Source organism: Carcharhinus amblyrhynchos, chromosome 2, assembly GCF_965287045.1.
Source record: "Carcharhinus amblyrhynchos chromosome 2, sCarAmb.v2.hapA, whole genome shotgun sequence".
NCBI classification, from domain to species: Eukaryota; Metazoa; Chordata; class Chondrichthyes; order Carcharhiniformes; family Carcharhinidae; genus Carcharhinus; species Carcharhinus amblyrhynchos.
In genome coordinates, this window is record NC_137325.1 from 9,238,154 (window position 1) to 9,256,604 (window position 18,451).

Here is an 18,451-nt window from a genome sequence, read left to right on the forward strand (position 1 = left end):
TTTATTTCCCTCCTCCTATGAAAGTTCTTGCACCATCATTTTACCAAGGGCCTAAAGAGTTGAGAACCCCTCAGCTATATTTAATAATAATCTCCAGCAGGAAATTGTCCCTCTGGTTTTTTTTTCCCTTTCTATCTTTCCTTTTCAACTAACAACGTGCCTTGCTCCGTCATTTGGCATTTACTGAGGTCATGAATTTGCCCTGTTGGCTATTTTGTGTGCAATTCAGTGTCTTGCTTTCTTGTGTCAAATAGTGTGATGTGTCTAAATCCATAACAAACAGGCAACCGTGTGCTTATTAGTGTTCTTTCAATAAAGCATGCATCTGTTACTGATATCAATAGTCATTTGGTAGTATAGAACTTGGGAGTATTGCTTAAAAAAAGACATTTTGTTGAAGTTTTTTGTCTTTCATCCATCAGAACAATTGCAAACGTATCAATGTTAAGGGAAGCCTGTTCCCTCTGACATTGGTATCCTTGCAATTGGTATTCCTGTTATTGTCCTGATGAGTACAAGATGAAAAGCTTCAACAAAATGTCTTTTTGCAGTGACAGGTATTTGCTGGACAGAATTGTGTTGAGCGATTTCAGTGTACCTATCTTTTTGGGGTTATTTCAATATCAAGGCTAAAGTCTTTTCAAATTATTTAGCAGTTAACAGATGCTCCAATGTAAAAAGTTTGTGTAGAACTACTCTTGATGTTATATATCCTGTAGGGGACCTTTCTGACCTCATTTATGCTTACAATGACCTTTTGCTAAGTTTTCTGTTTCCTCTCCATTCTTAGTGTTCACTCGACACCTACTCCAGCTTGTGGGATCTTGAGTAACATAAAGCCGACTCCGGTTGGTACTCCATGCACACCTCGGCGCCTGAGTTTGGCTGAGTCCTTCACCAACCTGCGGGAAGGCACGACCACCATGAGCATCTCTCTGGGCTTGGTTAAGTTGTTGAAGGAGCGAGGGATCTCGGCAGCCGTCTACAATCCCTACAGCTGGGACAGGATGGGCTTCAGCGGCAGTGCTAACATTTACAGTCCCAAACCAACCATTATACCATCCACCCCTCCCAACTCACCGCTGTATTCACTATGCCCGTCTCCATCTCCGTTTGAATGCAAGGGCACCTGCAGTCATTATGACAACTTCCTCGCCTCCAAGCCAGCCAGCTCCATGCTGAAGGAGATGAGAGGGGACAAGCCAGTGAGGCACAGTGAAAGCCAGACCGACGTGAGCATCTCCAAAATCAACCTGGTTGACAAAGTGAAGAGGCTGGGCATTGCCAAAGTAGTCCAGCCGGGACACGAGTCTTCGCTGTTGGACGAGAAAGCACCCCTTCTTAGCAGGGCCCACGGGTCGATGAATGCTTTTGCCCAGGGCACTTTGGTGGGTGAGAGCCTGGCGTTGGGTTGCACCCAGGTGGTCACCGGCGCGATAGGAGGGATTCAACTGAACACTGGCATTCGGCGGAATCGAAGCTTCCCCACTATGGTGGGTGCCAGCATGCAGATGAAAGGACCTGCTCCAATGAGTTCAGGAATTCTTATGGGAGCCAAAATATCCAAACAGACTAACCTACAATAAAGGTTAAGCACAGTGTTGAAGAACTAACCGATAAACTGAATTTCAGTGTTTGATACATTGACTTAGTGCCTGATAGGAATAGAACAAACTTTGTATAATAATGTATATAGACTTATGGTCTGAAATTAATTGTAAGCAAGTTATTTAATTTAAGGTTCTAGTTATACATATGTGTGTGTGCGCGCATATTTATATATATATATATGTATAAATATATATTAAGGAAGTACTCTTCTGTGACTGAAGACATACACTCACATTGAAGTGGATGTTTTAAGAATAACTTTTTAATTAATGCAGGTAGATTGAATTTTGCACTGTATAAAGATAATTTGACTACACAGTACAATCAGAGACTGGAGCTGCTTTGTACTAACTATGCAGTCCATATCAGCGCAATTGCTGTGTACCTGTTACGGACATGCAGAGTTTCAGAGGATGTTGTTTTAACTAATGCACTGTATTTCAAAAGAGAAGTTTAACTTGTTTCATTGTAAGAAGCATCATTTTTAAAGTGTATGTTTTTTTGCTAATAACTTGAAATGTTGTTTAGACGGCCACATTTATCTATTATACTGAACTCCTCGTTGAAGGATAACTTATAGTCTGTAGTTGTGTGCAATGGAGTAAGGTTAGCACTAGTAATCATTACAGAAGTTAGTGTTTGTGTGATTTTTATATTTACTTGAATTGATGCACGGTGTGAGGGGTGGGGGGGAGGGTACCTTGAATGCAAAATTCCCATCTGCACTGTTAATTGTAAATACACATCTCCGTCAAAATGTCCTCAAGCGTCAGCCTTTGGACCTCTTTAAATCTGAATTTTGTTTTCTGACCAACCATGGTCTGATGTACATTTATTCTATATATTTTGGAAACAAATAGACCTATTATTGCATGTGTTTTAAATGCCTCCTTATGATTTCATACTGTGCAAGTTTTTTTTAAGAAAAAGTGAATACTAATGTTTTGTTTCCAATCTTGGGCCACGTTAAGTGCGCACATTGGTTGCCAGTGAGTTAAGTTTCCATTAATCCGGAGGGGGAAAGCATCTTTGAATGTTCTAGATTTCATGGCTGACCTGATGCCAATCACTTTTGGTCGGTAAGTTTGTGCCTACTGAAAGGAAATGCCAACAGCAAACATACAATCGAGAAAATTCTCCACAAATCAGGGCATACACGCACGCTCGTGCGCATACACATACACACACACACAGACGTATTAACAAGTTTAAGATTGGGGTCTAATGTATGAGAAGGTTACAGCAGTATCTGTCCATCTACTGATGAGTTGGAATAAATTGACAAACTGCCTGAAATGTGTGCTCTTCTTTAATTCTTCACTGTAATGCAAATAAGAATGATAATTACTTTGGTATTTACACTGTTGTTCCAACATCACAGGGTTAATAATCCAGAGGCTTGGGTTAATGATCTGGGGAACATGGGTTCAAATCCCACCCTGGCAACTGGTGGAATCCAAATTCAATTAAGAAATCTGGAATTGAACACTAGTCTCAGTAATGGTGATCCAGAATTACTATCATTGCCATTGCCATTAAAAACCCATGTCCTTTAGGGAAGGGAACCTGCTATCTTTACCCAGTCTGGCCTATGTGTGACTCCAGACTCTTTTACAGTAAAGTTAGTAAGGCTTACGTTAACACTGCAATAAAGTTACTGTGAAATTCCCCTAGTCGCCACACTCTGGCACATGTTTGGGTCAATATACCTAACGTCGTGCAGACTTGTGGGAGGAAACCGGAGCACCCGGAGGAAACCCACACAGACATGGGGAGAACGTGTAAATTCTAATACAGACAGTGACCTAAGCTGGGAATTGAACCCGGGTCCCTGGCAATGTGAAGCAGTAGTGCTAACCACTGTGCTGTTGTGCCATCCCTTAGCGCTCTGAAATCGAACTGCTCAGTTCGAGGGCAATTAGGGAGGAACAGCAAATGCTGCTTTTGCCAGCAATGCCCACATCCCATGGAAGTATAAAGAGAACAAGAGGTTATGTATAAAACCAGAAAAGGAACGAGAAAGGCTCGGATTCTTGCGCGTAGGTTTTTGTTGTCGCAAGGTGGCTGTCACATGTCAGACAAATCAACTATTTTACCTGATTGACATTTTGGCCTCAACTACTTTCTGTGGTAGTGAATTCCATAGATTCACCACCTTCTGGGTGAAGAAATTTCACCTTGCCTCAGTCTTAAAAGGCTTACCCCTTATCCTCAAACAATGATTGTTAGTTGTGGACTCTCCCACCATTGGGAATATTTCTGAATCTACCCTGTCTAACCCTGTTAAGAGTTTTATACGTTTCTGAGAGACCCTCTCATTCTTCTAAAGTCTAATGAACATAATCCTAACTGATTTAGTCTCTCCTATATGTCCGTCCTGGTAAACCTTCACTGTGCTCCCTCTATAGCAAAGTTATGATTCGTTTAGGTAAACATTTTATCCTTGAACAATTGGCTGGATTTTCATGGAGTTGGTGTGGAAGTTAAATTGTTAAAATTCCATAAATCTCTGTCAAGCAATGGAAAATGCTTATCGGCGCACAGGCCTTCAATGGGGTCAGTGCTTGTGTATTTAACATGAACAGCTAATCTTCACCTGCATTAGCCCTGTGAACAATCTGTATTTTGGCCTTCACCAGTGGATGAGAAAAGTCCGAGTTTTCCATAACAGAATAGCAAAGGCAAGATATGGGGACACGCTATGCAAATGAAGTATTATCAAAAGACAGTTTTTCATCAAATAAGAAAGGGCAAAAAGCCATGATATGATTGGTGAGTATGTATGCAAATAGAGGATTAGAAAAATTGCTTATTTTTCATTTACTGTAGTTGAGTATAATTGCCAAGTTGTTTGTACGTAACATCAGAAACACTCCGCAGGAGGATGCAAGTCTGTTTCTCCTTGTGCACAAGTAATTAAGGCTTGGAAGATCGAGTACTCATTGTACCAAAAGAGAAAATGCTGGAAAATCTCAGCAGGTCTGGCAGCATCTGTAAGGAGAGAAAGGAGCTGACGTTTCGAGTCCAGATGACTCTTTGTCAAAACTCAGAGTACTCTGTGTCAGTGCTGTTTGTACCCAAGTAGACTATACTACCTAATAGTGCCTAATGTTGCTCGAACCCTAGATCTCCCACATTGGGGAGACTCCATGGACGATTAATAATGGCAGACGGGACCCAATTCCCAATCCCATTTCTGGGATTTCCAAGCAGGGCCCTTTTTTAGTATGCGGTCTGGTCTAGGTTGTGAGGATGCGTTGCTGATCTGGCCAGCTCTTTTGAGGCGATAGGCTCAAGAGTCCTCCAGAGGCAATCCAGCTTTTCACCACCTCCAAGTTGTCATGAACCATAGTCTGCATGAGGTAACAGTTTGAAAGCCTCTCCTCCCCTCCACCTTTCCACTGAGTGGGTTTCTAGGGTCACTGGGCTGGAAATCTGATTATTCCCTTGGCTGGAGGGATTGGTTAATGAAGGAAACATCTGTGTAAAGGGATTATTCCAAGCATCAGCACTGCCCCCTACTATCCAAACTATTCTGCCTGAGGTTTCACGGAGTGGATGGCTGGGCTGAGGTCTGTGAGGGAAGGGGAGGCAATGGCCTATTGGTATCATCGCTAGACTATTAATCCAGAAACTTGGCTAATGTTCTAGGGACCTGGGTTCGAACCCCACCACGGCAGATGGTGGAATTTGAATTCAATAAAAAATATCTGGAATTAAGAATCTAACGATGACCGTGAAACCATTGTCGATTGTCAGAAAAACCCATCTGGTTCAGTAACGTCCTTTAGGCAAGGATATCTGCCGTCCTTACCTGGTCTGGCCTACATGTGATTCTCAACTGCCCTCGGGCAACTAGGAATGGCCAATAAATGCTGGTCAGCCGATGACGCCCATGTCCCAGAAATGAATAACAAAAAATTGGAAAACCAGGATGAGTATTTTAAAATTAGGGCATTGCCAGACTGGGAAGCAATGCAGATCTATGAGCATGGTGGAGGGAGTGATGGTGACCAAAAAACAAAATACACTAAATGAGAATGTTTTGAAGGTTAATCACTATCTGATTTCTCCTTCTACTCAAAAGTTATGTTTTATTTCAGCCTTAAAACAGTGGTATACAAGCTGTCTCAGAGACCTGCAACTAGTTAATTAGGTAGCTGGTCTTCAGAAGCTTGAAGCTTTGGTGGTGCAGTAGCACAGTGGTTAGCACTGCTGCCTCACAGCACCAGGGACCAGGGTTCAATTCCTGGCTTGGGTCACTGTCCGTGTGGAGTCTGCGCATTCTCCCTCGTGGCTGTGTGGATCTCCTTCGGGTGCTCAAGTTTCCTCCCACAATCTTAAAGACATGCTGGTTAGATGCATTGGCCACGCTAAATTCTCCCTCAGTGTACCCGAACAGGTGCTGGAGTGTGGTGATTCGGAGATTTTCACAGTAACTTCATTGCAATGTTAATGTAAGCCTACCTGTGACACTAATAAATAAACCTTAAACTAAATCGGTTGTTTTCCAGGGATCATAAAAGAGGAGAACTTCGTGTATTTTGGTCTCCACTGTGTGCTGATCTGGATGTACAGATATAAAGTGGGACTTGGCTGAAGATGGGAAAGAAGTGCTCCTTTCTTTACCAACCTCTTTTCAGCTCCGAGAAGCCGGCTCCACTCTGTGCAGGGGAAGAAGCTGTTTGGTGGGTAACTGGTAAGATATTCTACTTATTCCTTCAATTGTAAAAAAAAATAGTTTTTGTTTTAACGACAGGGCAGCTTGGTTGAATGAAATGTACATCCTGCATTATGTGGGAAGTCATGGATGCACCCATATGTCTGAAATTTACATGTCTGCAGGACATATCATCAGTTGCAGATGCTTGAGCACTGGGTTTAGGAACTCAAATGATGCCTGGAGTCTTTGCGAGGTTGAGAACTGAGTGGATTGCATGTTAAGGGAGGTGGATATATTGCAGTTTAGGAGCATTTGGGCAGAGAAGGAGCAGGTGACCACCAGGCAGTCTTGAGAACCAGGCAGGTAGTGCCAGGCGTTCCCTGAATCTATCGTGCTTTTTAATCAGTTTTCTACTTTGGATGAGGGGGGCAAATGAGTCCTGCGAAGATGTGCCGTCACAACCAAGTCCGTAACACCACGGGTGGCTAAGCTGCACAGAAGGGAAGGCAGAAGAGTGGCGATAAATAGTTTTAGGGAATTTGAATGTCAGGAGATCAGGCAGGTATTTCTGCAGCAGTGAACAGGACTCCAGGATGGTGTGTTGTTTTCCTGCTTCTAGGGTTAAGAATGTCATGGAGTGGCTGCTTGAAATCCCTCTGGGATAGGGTGATCAGCTCGAGATCGAGATCCACATTGGTACCAATGACATAGGTAGGAAGAGGGGTGAGGTCCTGAAAGCAGATTTTAGGGAGTTGGGATGGAAGTTATAAAGCAGGACCCCAAACTAGTCATCTCAGTATTACACCCAGTGCATGATAGGAAAAGGAAGATCGAGCAAGAGGCTGGAAATTGTTGTGGAAGGGAGGACATCTGATTTTGGACACGTTAGGACCAGCTCACGTTAGGGCCAGGTTGGACCTGTACAAGATGGGTTACACCTTAACATGACATGCTACTGCTGTTGGACATAGTTTTGACAAGCATGGATGGGAACCTGAGCGGGTAGCTCAAATTGAAAATAAATAAAGGTAATAGGTTCTAGTGATATTACTGTTAGATTATTAATGCAGAAACTCAACTAATATTCTGGGGACCCGGGTTCGAATCCTGCCACAGCAGGTGGTGGAATTTGAATTCGATTTTTAAAAAAAAAATCTGGAATAAAAATCTATCGATGGCTCCATTCTCTCTCTCCAACATTGATAGGAGTTGTTTACAGGTCATCAAACAGTAATGGTAATATAGGGCATAATATTAATCGGGAGAATAAAGAAGCATGGGTAATACAGTTAAACTGGTGATTTTGACCTGTTCATCAACTAGATGAATCCAATGAACACTAATACTTAGGGGGATGTGTTTCTGGAGTGTGTTAAGGATAACTTTCTAGACTGGTATGTTGAGGAATCGACGAGCAAGCAAGCAATTTTAGATCTGGTTTATGGAATGACAAAGGGCTAATTAATACTCTTGTGAAATAAACTTTAGGGAAGAGTGATCATAATATGATGGAATTTTACATTCTTTAGAAGTAAGCTATTTCAATATGAATCCGGGATATTCAATCTGAACAAAGTAACTATGAAGGTATGACGGGCAAATTGGCTGAGGTGGATTGAGAGAGTGCATTAAAATGTATTGTTACAATCCCAGCTGCTATTATAACTGGCTGGGAAGATCCCAGAATGGAACCCCGATGCAAAACGCTTTTACTTTATTTAGAAAACATGGAGAAACAGTCACAGAACTGCTAATTCATTTTAACAATAGGAAAATGCATTTATTCAACAACTCTTCACAGTTGCTTTAACTATCAATTCTCAGCCTCTATTCAGATAACACTAAGCTTTTGAATTTACCTCTGAAGTCTTTTTTCTCAGTTTGCATCTGGTTACTTCAGCTGTCTCTTCAATTCAAAGCAATTTATCTGCCTTTCCCTTGAGTTTTCCTGAACAGTACCTTGTTCAACTTGGTTTCTGTTTCCTTAACTTCAGTCTGCCTGAGACATTCTTTCCAATTCCCTAGTTATGTAGACTTTATCTGGTTCTTTTGGAAGGAATTTTTCTATCATTAAACTCCCTGGAACACAAATTATCATCAATGATCGATTGGCCTGTGGAACGAATTTTATAAGTGTCCTGCTAGTGTGAAAATGGGGAGTTCCTCATCCATTTTTTGGGCATGTTTTCACACATTGAAAAGATGAGCTAGGCTGTTTCTAGCCACTGCAGTCAGAGGTTGTTCTTAATTTGCCAGACAGCCTGCAGAAAGAGCTATTGCGCATGTGCAGACCATGGAATTGCACTTGTGCAGTATCAAACAGCAGGGATCTAACAGTGAGAGACAGCTGTTAAGCTCCTCCCCCTTGTGGCTGAGTCCCACACCACAGGGACATGTAGCTCCTGACATTCCCCCCACCCCCATCACCCAGACCGATCGCGCCCACTCTCCCTGCACTGATCTGATCACAAGCAGTGTATGCAGTGGCTCCCCGTCCCCCACCAGTTGGCTGCTCTGGCCTGGCCCTGCCTGGTGGGCAGTGCCAAGATGCTGGGCTGGTACTGCCCATGGAATACTCCCTTGTCCAGGGCCTCAATGGCTTCTGGTTTACTGCCAAGGCCAATATGATAGTTCCCTGTTCATGGGGAGCAGGTGTATTCCTCATCGGAGAGGACCTCTTCCGATGAGGCCACAAAGGCAAGTGAGCCCAGATGATTCAACGTTGTGCTTGCTAATGCCATGGGAATTAACATTAGAACAAATGTTAATTGTAAATAACAAAATTTATTCAGTCTCTCACCCATTTCTGATGAGAGATTGGCCTTGCTGGAAATCTGGCTCCTATCAGATGGTGTGGTGAGCCAGTAAAGTCCCGGCCCTTGTGTGTCTCAAAATTTTAATTTGTTTACTTGCGGATAAAGAAATATTTCTCCCTTTTGAAACAAAACATCCGGAACCTCCAAGAGCATGACTTCCTTCACATTTTTTGCATTGATTTTCAGGTTAACACAGATTTAAAACATTTTTTGGCCATAATGGTCTCAGTAATATACAGTCCCTTTAAACACACAGGTTGGCTGTGGTCAGACACACACTCCACTTCGAACACAAGTGAAATTCTGTGGATTTTTCCTCAAATTTCCCCCAAATAATTCTTGTACCATGGGTCACTTTGTCTCACCAAATTCTATCTTCTGCATATACGGTTTCCAAGTGTGTTGAAATAAAAACATGCTTTTAAATCATCTTTTAAACAATACTTTCCCTCAGTTACTTCCATTTACATCTTGCTTCCAGGTTCTACATCTCTCCCTTCAGAATTCCTTTCCTCTTGGTGTACACAAACTGTTCACAATTGTTTTAACTATCGATTCCCAGTGTTCTTGGAATGCTGCCGGGATAATTTCCTTGAACAGTGTGTGTTGGAGCCGACGAGGGAGCGAGCTATCTTGGATCTGGTGCTATGTAATGAGGCGGGTAGAATTAGGGACCTTGAGGTGAAGGATCCTCTTGGAGAGAGTGATCATTGTATGGTGGAGTTTCTGGTGCAGATGGAGGAGGAGAAAGTGGGTTCCCGGACACGCGTCCTTTGTTTGAATAGAGGGGAGTATGGTAGGATGAGAGAAGAATTGGCGAATGTGGACTGGGGGAGTGCGTTGGAAGGTAGGTCTGCTGAGGAGCAGTGGAGGATCTTTAAGGAGATCTTTCTTGGTGCTCAGCAGAAATTTATTCCGATGGTTAAAAAGGACAGTAGGAAGAGAGGTAATAAGCCGTGGATAACGAAGGAGGTGAAGGAAAGTGTTAAATTAAAAGCGGAGGAATTTAGAGTAGCTAAGAGTAGTGGGCGAGAAGAGGATTGGGAAAGGTTTAAATGTCAACAAAGATTGACAAAGAAGTTGATAAAGGAGGGTAGGAGAAGCTATGAGGCTGGGCTAGCACTTAATATAAAAAAGGATAGCAAGAGTTTTTATAAATATATAAAAAGGAAGAGGCTGGCTAGGGTGAACGTTGGTCCTTTAGAGGATGAGAAAGGGGAGCTAGTGGTAGGGGATGGGGATATGGCTAAGGTCTTGAATAACTTTTTTGTTTCTGTCTTCACGGAGGAGGACGTGAATAATTTGCCGGGTGTTAGCGATGGAAAGGTGGTAGGAATGGAGGGTCTTAATGACATTACTGTTACTAGAGAGGTGGTGCTCAACAGACTGGAGGGGCTGATTGTGGACAAGTCCCCAGGACCGGATGGAATGCATCCGAGGGTTCTGAAAGAAATGGCGGAGGTGATAGTGGATGCCTTGGTGGTTATTTTCCAGACGTCGCTGGATTCCGGGGAAGTGCCGGAAGATTGGAAAACGGCTAATGTTACGCCGTTGTTTAAGAAGGGTGCCAGGCAAAAGGTGGGGAATTATAGGCCGGTTAGTTTAACGTCTGTGGTAGGTAAAATGTTAGAATCCGTCATTAAGGAGGAAATTGCGAGGCATCTTGAAGGGAATTGCTTGATAGGGCGGACGCAACACGGTTTCATTAAAGGGAAGTCGTGTCTGACAAATTTACTGGAGTTCTATGAGGATGTGTCTAGGGCGGTGGATAGAGGAGAGCCGGTGGATGTGGTCTTTCTGGATTTTCAGAAGGCGTTTGACAAGGTACCTCACAAGAGGTTATTGCAGAAGGTCAGGGGACATGGAGTTGGGGGTAGGGTGTTAGTGTGGATAGAGGATTGGTTGTCAAATAGGAGGCAGAGAGTGGGGGTCAATGGGTGCTATTCGGATTGGCGGTTGGTGACTAGTGGGGTGCCCCAGGGGTCGGTGCTGGGGCCTCAGCTATTTACCATTTATATAGATGATCTGGAGGAGGGAACCGAGTGTAGGGTGTCGAAATTTGCTGATGACACCAAGATTGGGGGAAAGGCAAATTGTGCGGAGGGTGTGGAGAGTCTGCAGAAGGATCTAGATAGGCTGGGCGAATGGGCCAGGAAATGGCAAATGGAATTTAATGTTGGCAAGTGTGAGGTGGTCCACTTTGGTAGGAAGAATGGTAGGAAGGACTATTACTTACGTGGCGAAAAACTGCAGCAGGCGACGGTGCAGAGGGACCTCGGGGTCCTTGTGCATGAGTCGCAAAAACCCAGCTTGCAGGTGCAGCAGGTGGTCAGGAAGGCAAATGGGATGCTGGCCTTCATAGCGAGGGGGATTGAATATAAAAGTAGGGAGGTCTTGCTGCAGCTGTATAGGGCATTGGTGAGGCCGCAGCTGGAGTACTGTGTGCAGTTTTGGGCGCCGCACCTGCGCAAGGATATTTTGGCCCTGGAGGGAGTGCAGAGGAGGTTTACTAGGCTGATACCGGAGTTGAGGGGATTGAGCTATGAGGAGAGGCTGAATAAACTAGGCTTGTACTCGTTAGAGTTTAGAAGAATGAGGGGAGATCTCATTGAGATGTATAAGATGATGAATGGGATGGATAGGATAGAGGTGGAGAGACTCTTCCCGCTCAAAAAAGACAGTAGGACTAGGGGGCACAGCCTCAAAATAAAGGGGAGGCGGTTTAGAACGGAGTTGAGGAGGAACTTCTTCACTCAAAGGGTGGTGAATCTCTGGAATTCTCTGCCCGTTGAAGTGGTGGAGGCTGCCTCGCTAAATATTTTTAAGAAGCGGGTTGATGGGTTCTTGATAAGAGAGGGGATTAAGGGTTATGGGGAGAGGGCGGGAAAGTGGAACTGAGCCACAACAGATCAGCCATGATCTTATTGAATGGCGGGGCAGGCTCGAAGGGCTAGATGGCCTACTCCTGCTCCTATTTCTTATGTTCTTATGTTCTTATATTAAAATGGCACTAAACTTCTGATTTACTTCTGAAGTCTGCTTTCCCACTTTAAATCTGGTTACTGCAGCTGTCTTTTCAATACAGAATAGTTTATCTACTTTGCCCTTGAACTCTCCTTAACAGTAACTTGTGCAACATTTTGGTCTCTGTTTCTTTAACTTCCGTGTACCTTAGACATTCTTTTTGTTCCCATTCCCTGGTAGCCTGGGCTTCATTCGATTCTTTGGGAAATTTGCCTTATTGCAGTTCCCTTGTCCTGTCTGGCTTTTCTTCTAGCAGAGCTGAGAGATGTTCGCTCCCTGGCTTCAGATCTCCAACTGCAATATATTCAGCCAAAAGTAAAACTCAAACTCTTCCTACCTTAAAGGTGCCCCCAGTTGCTAAGCAATGACTTTATGCTTCTGCTAGCTTGTTTGTGTTTCACGTCATAATCCCCTCTAAGCACAGTTTGAACTGAGCCCAAACACCCACACATACAAACACCTTTGTCTAGCGTGAATTTAACTATAGGTTTACCCTTCCTACATCACAATAATCAGCTGTTAGCAAGAAAATTGTGAACTAAGCACACATTTAACACCTGTTTCCTGCCTTTGGCCAACACAATCCTGGTCTTATTACTTCTACACCAAGGGGTATATTTCATTTCAAGTTTGGCTCCGATTGTGATAATGGTTATGATCGCAAGCTGAGAGGCTGATTCAGTTCAAGCTTCTGAGTGCTCTCTCTGTATGGAGATGGATCTACACACTGCCACCTGGCAGCAAGAATTAAATGCTGCAGCGATTAAATAACATTTTGCTTCTCTTGATCCAAAGTTTGTTGAAAAAGGATCCCAAAACTTTAATCAGTAAATTTTTCTTAACTTATGTTGGAAAAGATTGCAGCTCCCTGTCACTGAGGTCAATGAAGCATTGATCAAGTTGAATGGTGGAACAGGCCTGAAGGGCCAAATGCCTACTCCTGCTTCCTATTTTTTAGTTTGTTTATTAGTTTCACAAGTAAGCTTACACTAACACTGCAATGAAGTTACTGCAAAAATCTCCTAGTTGCCACATTCCAGCGCCTGTTCGGGTCCACTGAAGGGCAATTTAGCACGGCCAATCATCCTAACCCCCACATCTCTGGACAGTGGGAGGAAACTGGAACACTCGAAGGAAACCCATGCAGACACAGGGAGAACGTGCGGAGTCTGCACGATGACCCAAGCTGGGAATCGAACCCAGATCATTGGCACTGTGAGGCAGCAATGCCAACCACTGTGCCCAACCATATGTTCCTTTCCCTATGATTTCTCTTTCTCTCTCTCCTCTCCCTCTCCCTCTCTCTCTCTCTCTCTCTCTCTTTTCCCCCCCCCCCCCCCTCCTCCCCCCCCTTTCCACAACCTCCCTCCCAACATTCTGCGATTCTTCATGCCTTAACCTCCTTGTTCGAACAAATTAATAGAACGTTTATGAAATATTTTTACAGCTGGGTGGTTTTTTATCACTTTTATTTTCACTTTGCAAACTACTTCAAACTCCTGTTTGACAACACAAACTGTTTTCTTTGAACTCACTTTGTGCTGACCCTTCAAATGAATCTAGACATTGAACATTTAACTTTAAACATCCAAGTTATGGCTTTGCTGATTTTCTTAAATGGAGCTGAAATGTGCTGGGTGGCCAGCAGAGTGTGTACTCGCACTGATATTTGCTCATGACCAGCAATAGTACAATATTTATTTGCACAGGCAATCAGCAAGTGGTGACTGTACTGTTACATTGTGCATTTATACCCAATGCTTATTAATGACTGAGCAATCCTTTAATAATTTGTACTTTTCTGTATTGTATAAGAATAGAATCATAGAATCCCTCCAGTGCAGAAAGAGGTCAGTTGGTCCATCAAATCTGTGCCAATTCTCTGGTATAGTATCTTACCTACCCTATCCCTGTAATCTCAAGCATTTAGTATGGCCAATCCCCTAATTTACACATCTTGGGACAAAGAATAAAGAACAGTACAGACAGGAACAGGCCCCGCAAACCTGGGATGACACTATGCTTAATTTAGCATAGCCAATCCATCTAACCTGCTCACCTTTGGACTGTGGGAGGAAGCTGGAGCACCTGGAGGAAACCCATGCAGACACAGGGAGAATGTGCAAACTCCATACAGACACTGATCCAAGGCCAGAATTGAACCCAGGTCCCTGGCACCGTGAGGCAGCAGTGCTAGCCATGTGCCACGAATAGGATTCATGTTTTTAACCACATCCGAAACCAAACACAGTACAACAGACCAAGATTAAGTTATTTGCAATTCTGGTTACATTTTATTGTCTTTATAGATTTTTAAAAAATTGAACGAGAAACACAAGTCCATAACATAAGAAACAATACTGCATAAAAAACATCAGTTCACAAAGCATGTAACTGTCTAAATTTACTTCAGAAGGAAAACAGGCTGTATAAACGAGTCATTAATCAGTTTATTGAACTAGTCTAGATTATAGCCAGGCAAATTACTGTAGAATCCCTACAGTGCAGAATGAGGCCATTCAGCCCATCGACCTGCACCAACAACAGTCCCACCCAGGCGCTATCCCTGTAACACCACTTATGTACCCCGCTAATCTCCCTGATGCTAAGGGGCAATTTAGCATGACCAATCAGCCTAACCCGCACACCTTTGGACTGTGGGAGGAAACAGGAGCACCCAGAGGAAACCGGCACAGACATGGGGCGAACATACAAACTCCACACAGACATAGTCACCTGAGCCCAGGTACCTGCACAGTGAGGCAACGGACTATAATCACAGTGCCACTGTTCTGCCCCCTCGAGTCACAGAAACCCTACTGTGCAGAAGGAGGCCTTTTGGTTCATTGAACCTGCACCAACTCTTCAAAAAACACCATGGGACAATTTAGCATAGCCAATCCATCTAATCTGCACGTCTTTGGACTGCGTGAGGAAACCAGAGCACCTGGACGAAACCCACGCAGACACAGGGAGAATGTGCAAGCTCCACATAGTCACCCAAGGCTGGAATTTAACCCAGGTCTTTGATGCTGTGAGGCAGCAGTGTTAACCACTGTGCCACCTGACAAATTATAGCCATATAAATATTGTGGCTACAAATGCAGGTCTGAGGCCAGGAATCCTACACCAATTAACTCACCTCCCAACTCCCTGAAGCCTGCTCACTATCAGGAGTGAGGGGCAATACTCCCCACTTGGCTGGATGAGTGCTGCTCCAACAACACTCAAGAAGCTCGACACCATCCAGGGCAAAGCAATTCACTTGATTGGCAACCCACCCAGTATCTTAAACATTAATATCTCCAGCACCGATGCAGCGATACATGTCATCTTCAGGATGCACTGCTGAAACTCACCAAGGCTCCTTCAGCAGCAGCTTCCAAGCCGCTATAGGACAGCAGATACAAGAGAATGCCATGGTTTACAAGTTCCCCTCCAAGCCACGCTTTCACTGTCACTGAGTCAAAATCTTGGAATCCCCTTCCTAACAGCATTGTGGGTGTACCTACACCACATGGACTGCAGCAGTTCAAGGCGGCAGCTCACTACCACCCTCTCAGGGGCAAATAGGGATGGGCAATAAATGCTGGCTTAGCCAATGATGCCCACATCCCATGAATGCTAAAATTAAATTGAGGAATGTACATTTAAATACATAATGATATGCAGTATTTGATGAGAAGATATCTTTTTTTTTGAGTCTTGTTGTCATGTAGCATCCTTCAGAATTTGATACTTTGGCTCAGCTATAGATTCAACTGATCGATTAACAATAGGTGGCACAATGGTTGGCACTGCTGCCTCATAGCGCCAGGGGTCTGGGTTTGATTCCCAGCTTGGGTCTGTACACTCTCCCCATGCCTGCGTGGGTTTCTTCCAGGTGGTCCAGTTGCCTCCCACAGTCCAAAGATGTGCTGGTTAGATGCATTGGCCAGGCTAAATTCTCCCTCAGTGTACCCAAACAGATGCTGGAGTGCAGTGACTAGGGGATTTTCACAGTAACTTCATTGCAGTGTTAATGTAAGCCTACTTGTAATCAATAAATAAATTTAAACATTTTTCTGAAGAAAACAGAAGAAACAAAAGCCAGTCAGTTACCATTTCATCCTCCTCCAAATCATCAACAAAGGGGTGGAATATGTCAGCAATAGCATCAGCAAAGCAATACCGGTTTGCCAAAGCTGATTCTGTTCCAATCTCATCAGAACCTTGTTTGTCATCTGGTTTTAGTGCCAGAGAAGAAGTGCAAGTGGCTGCTTCCAACATTGAGAGAGGTCATAGTCTTAGGATAAGGGGTAGCAAATTTAAAACAGAGTTGAGGAGAAACTACTTCTCCCAAAGGGTTGTGAATCTGTGGAATTTGCTACCCCAAGTGTGGTGGATGCTGGGGCAGTGAGTAAATTTAAGGACGAGTTAGACAGATTTTTAATTGGTAATGAGTTGAAGGGTTATGAGGAGAAGGCAGGAAAATGGGAATGAGGAGCATATCGGCCATAATCGAATGGCAGAGCAGATATGATGGGCCGAATGGTCTAATTCTGCTCCTGTATCTTATGAACTGATGAGACAGAACTCAATCCAATATGGCACAGGCAACTCTAACCAAGGTCAGTACATAGTTGTGGTTGATTGAATGCAAGCACTGCAGTTGTCACTCAGCACAGTTTACTTGGCTCAGTCACCTTAGAATCAAACAAATTGGATACAACACCGCAGGAGGCCATTTGACCCATTGAGTCTGTGCTGGCCCTCTGCAGCAGAGTTTTATCTGGTACCCTGCCTCCCTGTGCCACCATCCTGGTCTTACATCTCCCCCACCCCCCCCCCCCCCCCCCAGCCCCTCCATTCCTGCCAGCACTCATCCTTCCCCTTCGGCCCCACTATGTTTTTTTCACTCTTTAGGGACTTATCACATTCTCTTTTAAAAGCCACGGTTGAATCTGCCTCCACTACTCCTTCAGCCAGTGCACTCCAGATCATAACCACTAGCTTCAGAATCATTTCTCATCGTTGTCCATCAGTTCTTGACCAGTCTGCCAGTGGGGACAGTTTCCTTCCATGTATTCTGTCTCAACCCCTCATGATGCCCTCTCTCAACATTCTCCTTGAGGAGAAAAATCTGGGTTTTCCAATCAATATTTTTTCAAGGTGACACCAGAACAAGGCGACTTCTTACAAGCTGTGTCCAGCATTACTTCTAATTCTATCTTTTACTCTCCTTCTATGCTTCTAAAACTTCATTCTAACTCTTTTAAGCTCTCTAACAATGCTCACTAAGTTGACCTTTCTCTATACCCTAGCTATGATGGTAACACCACATTCTGCACCCTCTTCTTACCTCCTTTATGAATGGTAAGCTTTGTCTGTATAGCGCGCAAGAAACAATGCTATTCACTCCGTTAATACGTGACAATAATAGATCAAATCAAATCTATCTGCATAAAACTGAAGTCCTTCAATCCTGGCACAATTTCTTCAGTTGTTTTGCCAATGTCATTCCCTCTGTTATAATGTCAGGAGTTAATCTATGCAGGGTCAAGGAGAATATCAAGGCTTTTTATGCATATAGTAGGAGTAGAAGGGGAACAAAGGAAAGAGTGGGCCCACTCAAAGACAATGGAGGGAAGTTATGTGTGGAGCCCCAGGAAGTGGGTGAGATTCTTAATGAGTACTTTGTATCGGTATTCACCAAGGAGGACATGATGGATGTTGAGGTCAGGGATAGGTGTGGGAATGCATTGGAGAATGTCAATATATCGTAGAAGGAAGTGTTGAGTATCATAAGTTGCATTAAATCCCAGGGGCCGGATGGGATCTATCCCAGGTTACCGTGGGAGGCAAAGGAAGAAATAGTTGGGGCCTTAATCGTTACCTTCACATTCTCTTTGACTACAGGTGAGGTTCCAGAGGACTGGAGAATAGCCAATGTTGTTCCCTTGCTTAAGAAAGGAAGCAGGGATAATTCAGGAAATTGTAGGCCGATGAGCCTGATGTCAGTGATGGAAAAACTTTTGGAGAAGGTACTGAGGGACAGGATCTACCCACATTTGGAAGAAAATGGACTAGCTAGTGACAGTGTGGTTTTGTACGGGGAAGGTCATGTCTCACCAACTCGATTGAGTTTTTTGAAGAGGTGACAAAGATGATTGATAAGGGAAGGGCTGTGGATGTAGTTTATGCCTCTACGGACTGCCATTAGCAGCCTTTCCCCTGGTTTCTGTGACTATGACTCATCTTTCATTCCCTCACCCTGCAGTATAAGTAACTCCCACTTCCTATGCCTTTTAGCTTTGACAAAGGGTCATCTGGACTTGAAACGTCAGCTCTTTTTTCT

At 43.8% G+C, this 18,451-nt stretch overlaps 1 protein-coding gene across 2 annotated transcripts in view; it reads left to right on the plus strand.

Annotated features, from left to right (window-relative positions):
• Window positions 1-2,898, plus strand: part of trak1a (trafficking protein, kinesin binding 1a) — a 110,840-nt gene extending 107,942 nt beyond the window's left edge. For both annotated transcript variants that reach the window (XM_080201900.1, XM_080201901.1), the window contains one exon: window positions 791-2,898. In XM_080201900.1, the coding sequence (XP_080058026.1) occupies window positions 791-1,586 (796 nt within the window). In that variant the 3' untranslated portion in view covers window positions 1,587-2,898. The remainder of the gene's footprint in view (window positions 1-790) is intronic.
• The last annotated feature ends 15,553 nt before the right edge of the window (window positions 2,899-18,451 follow it).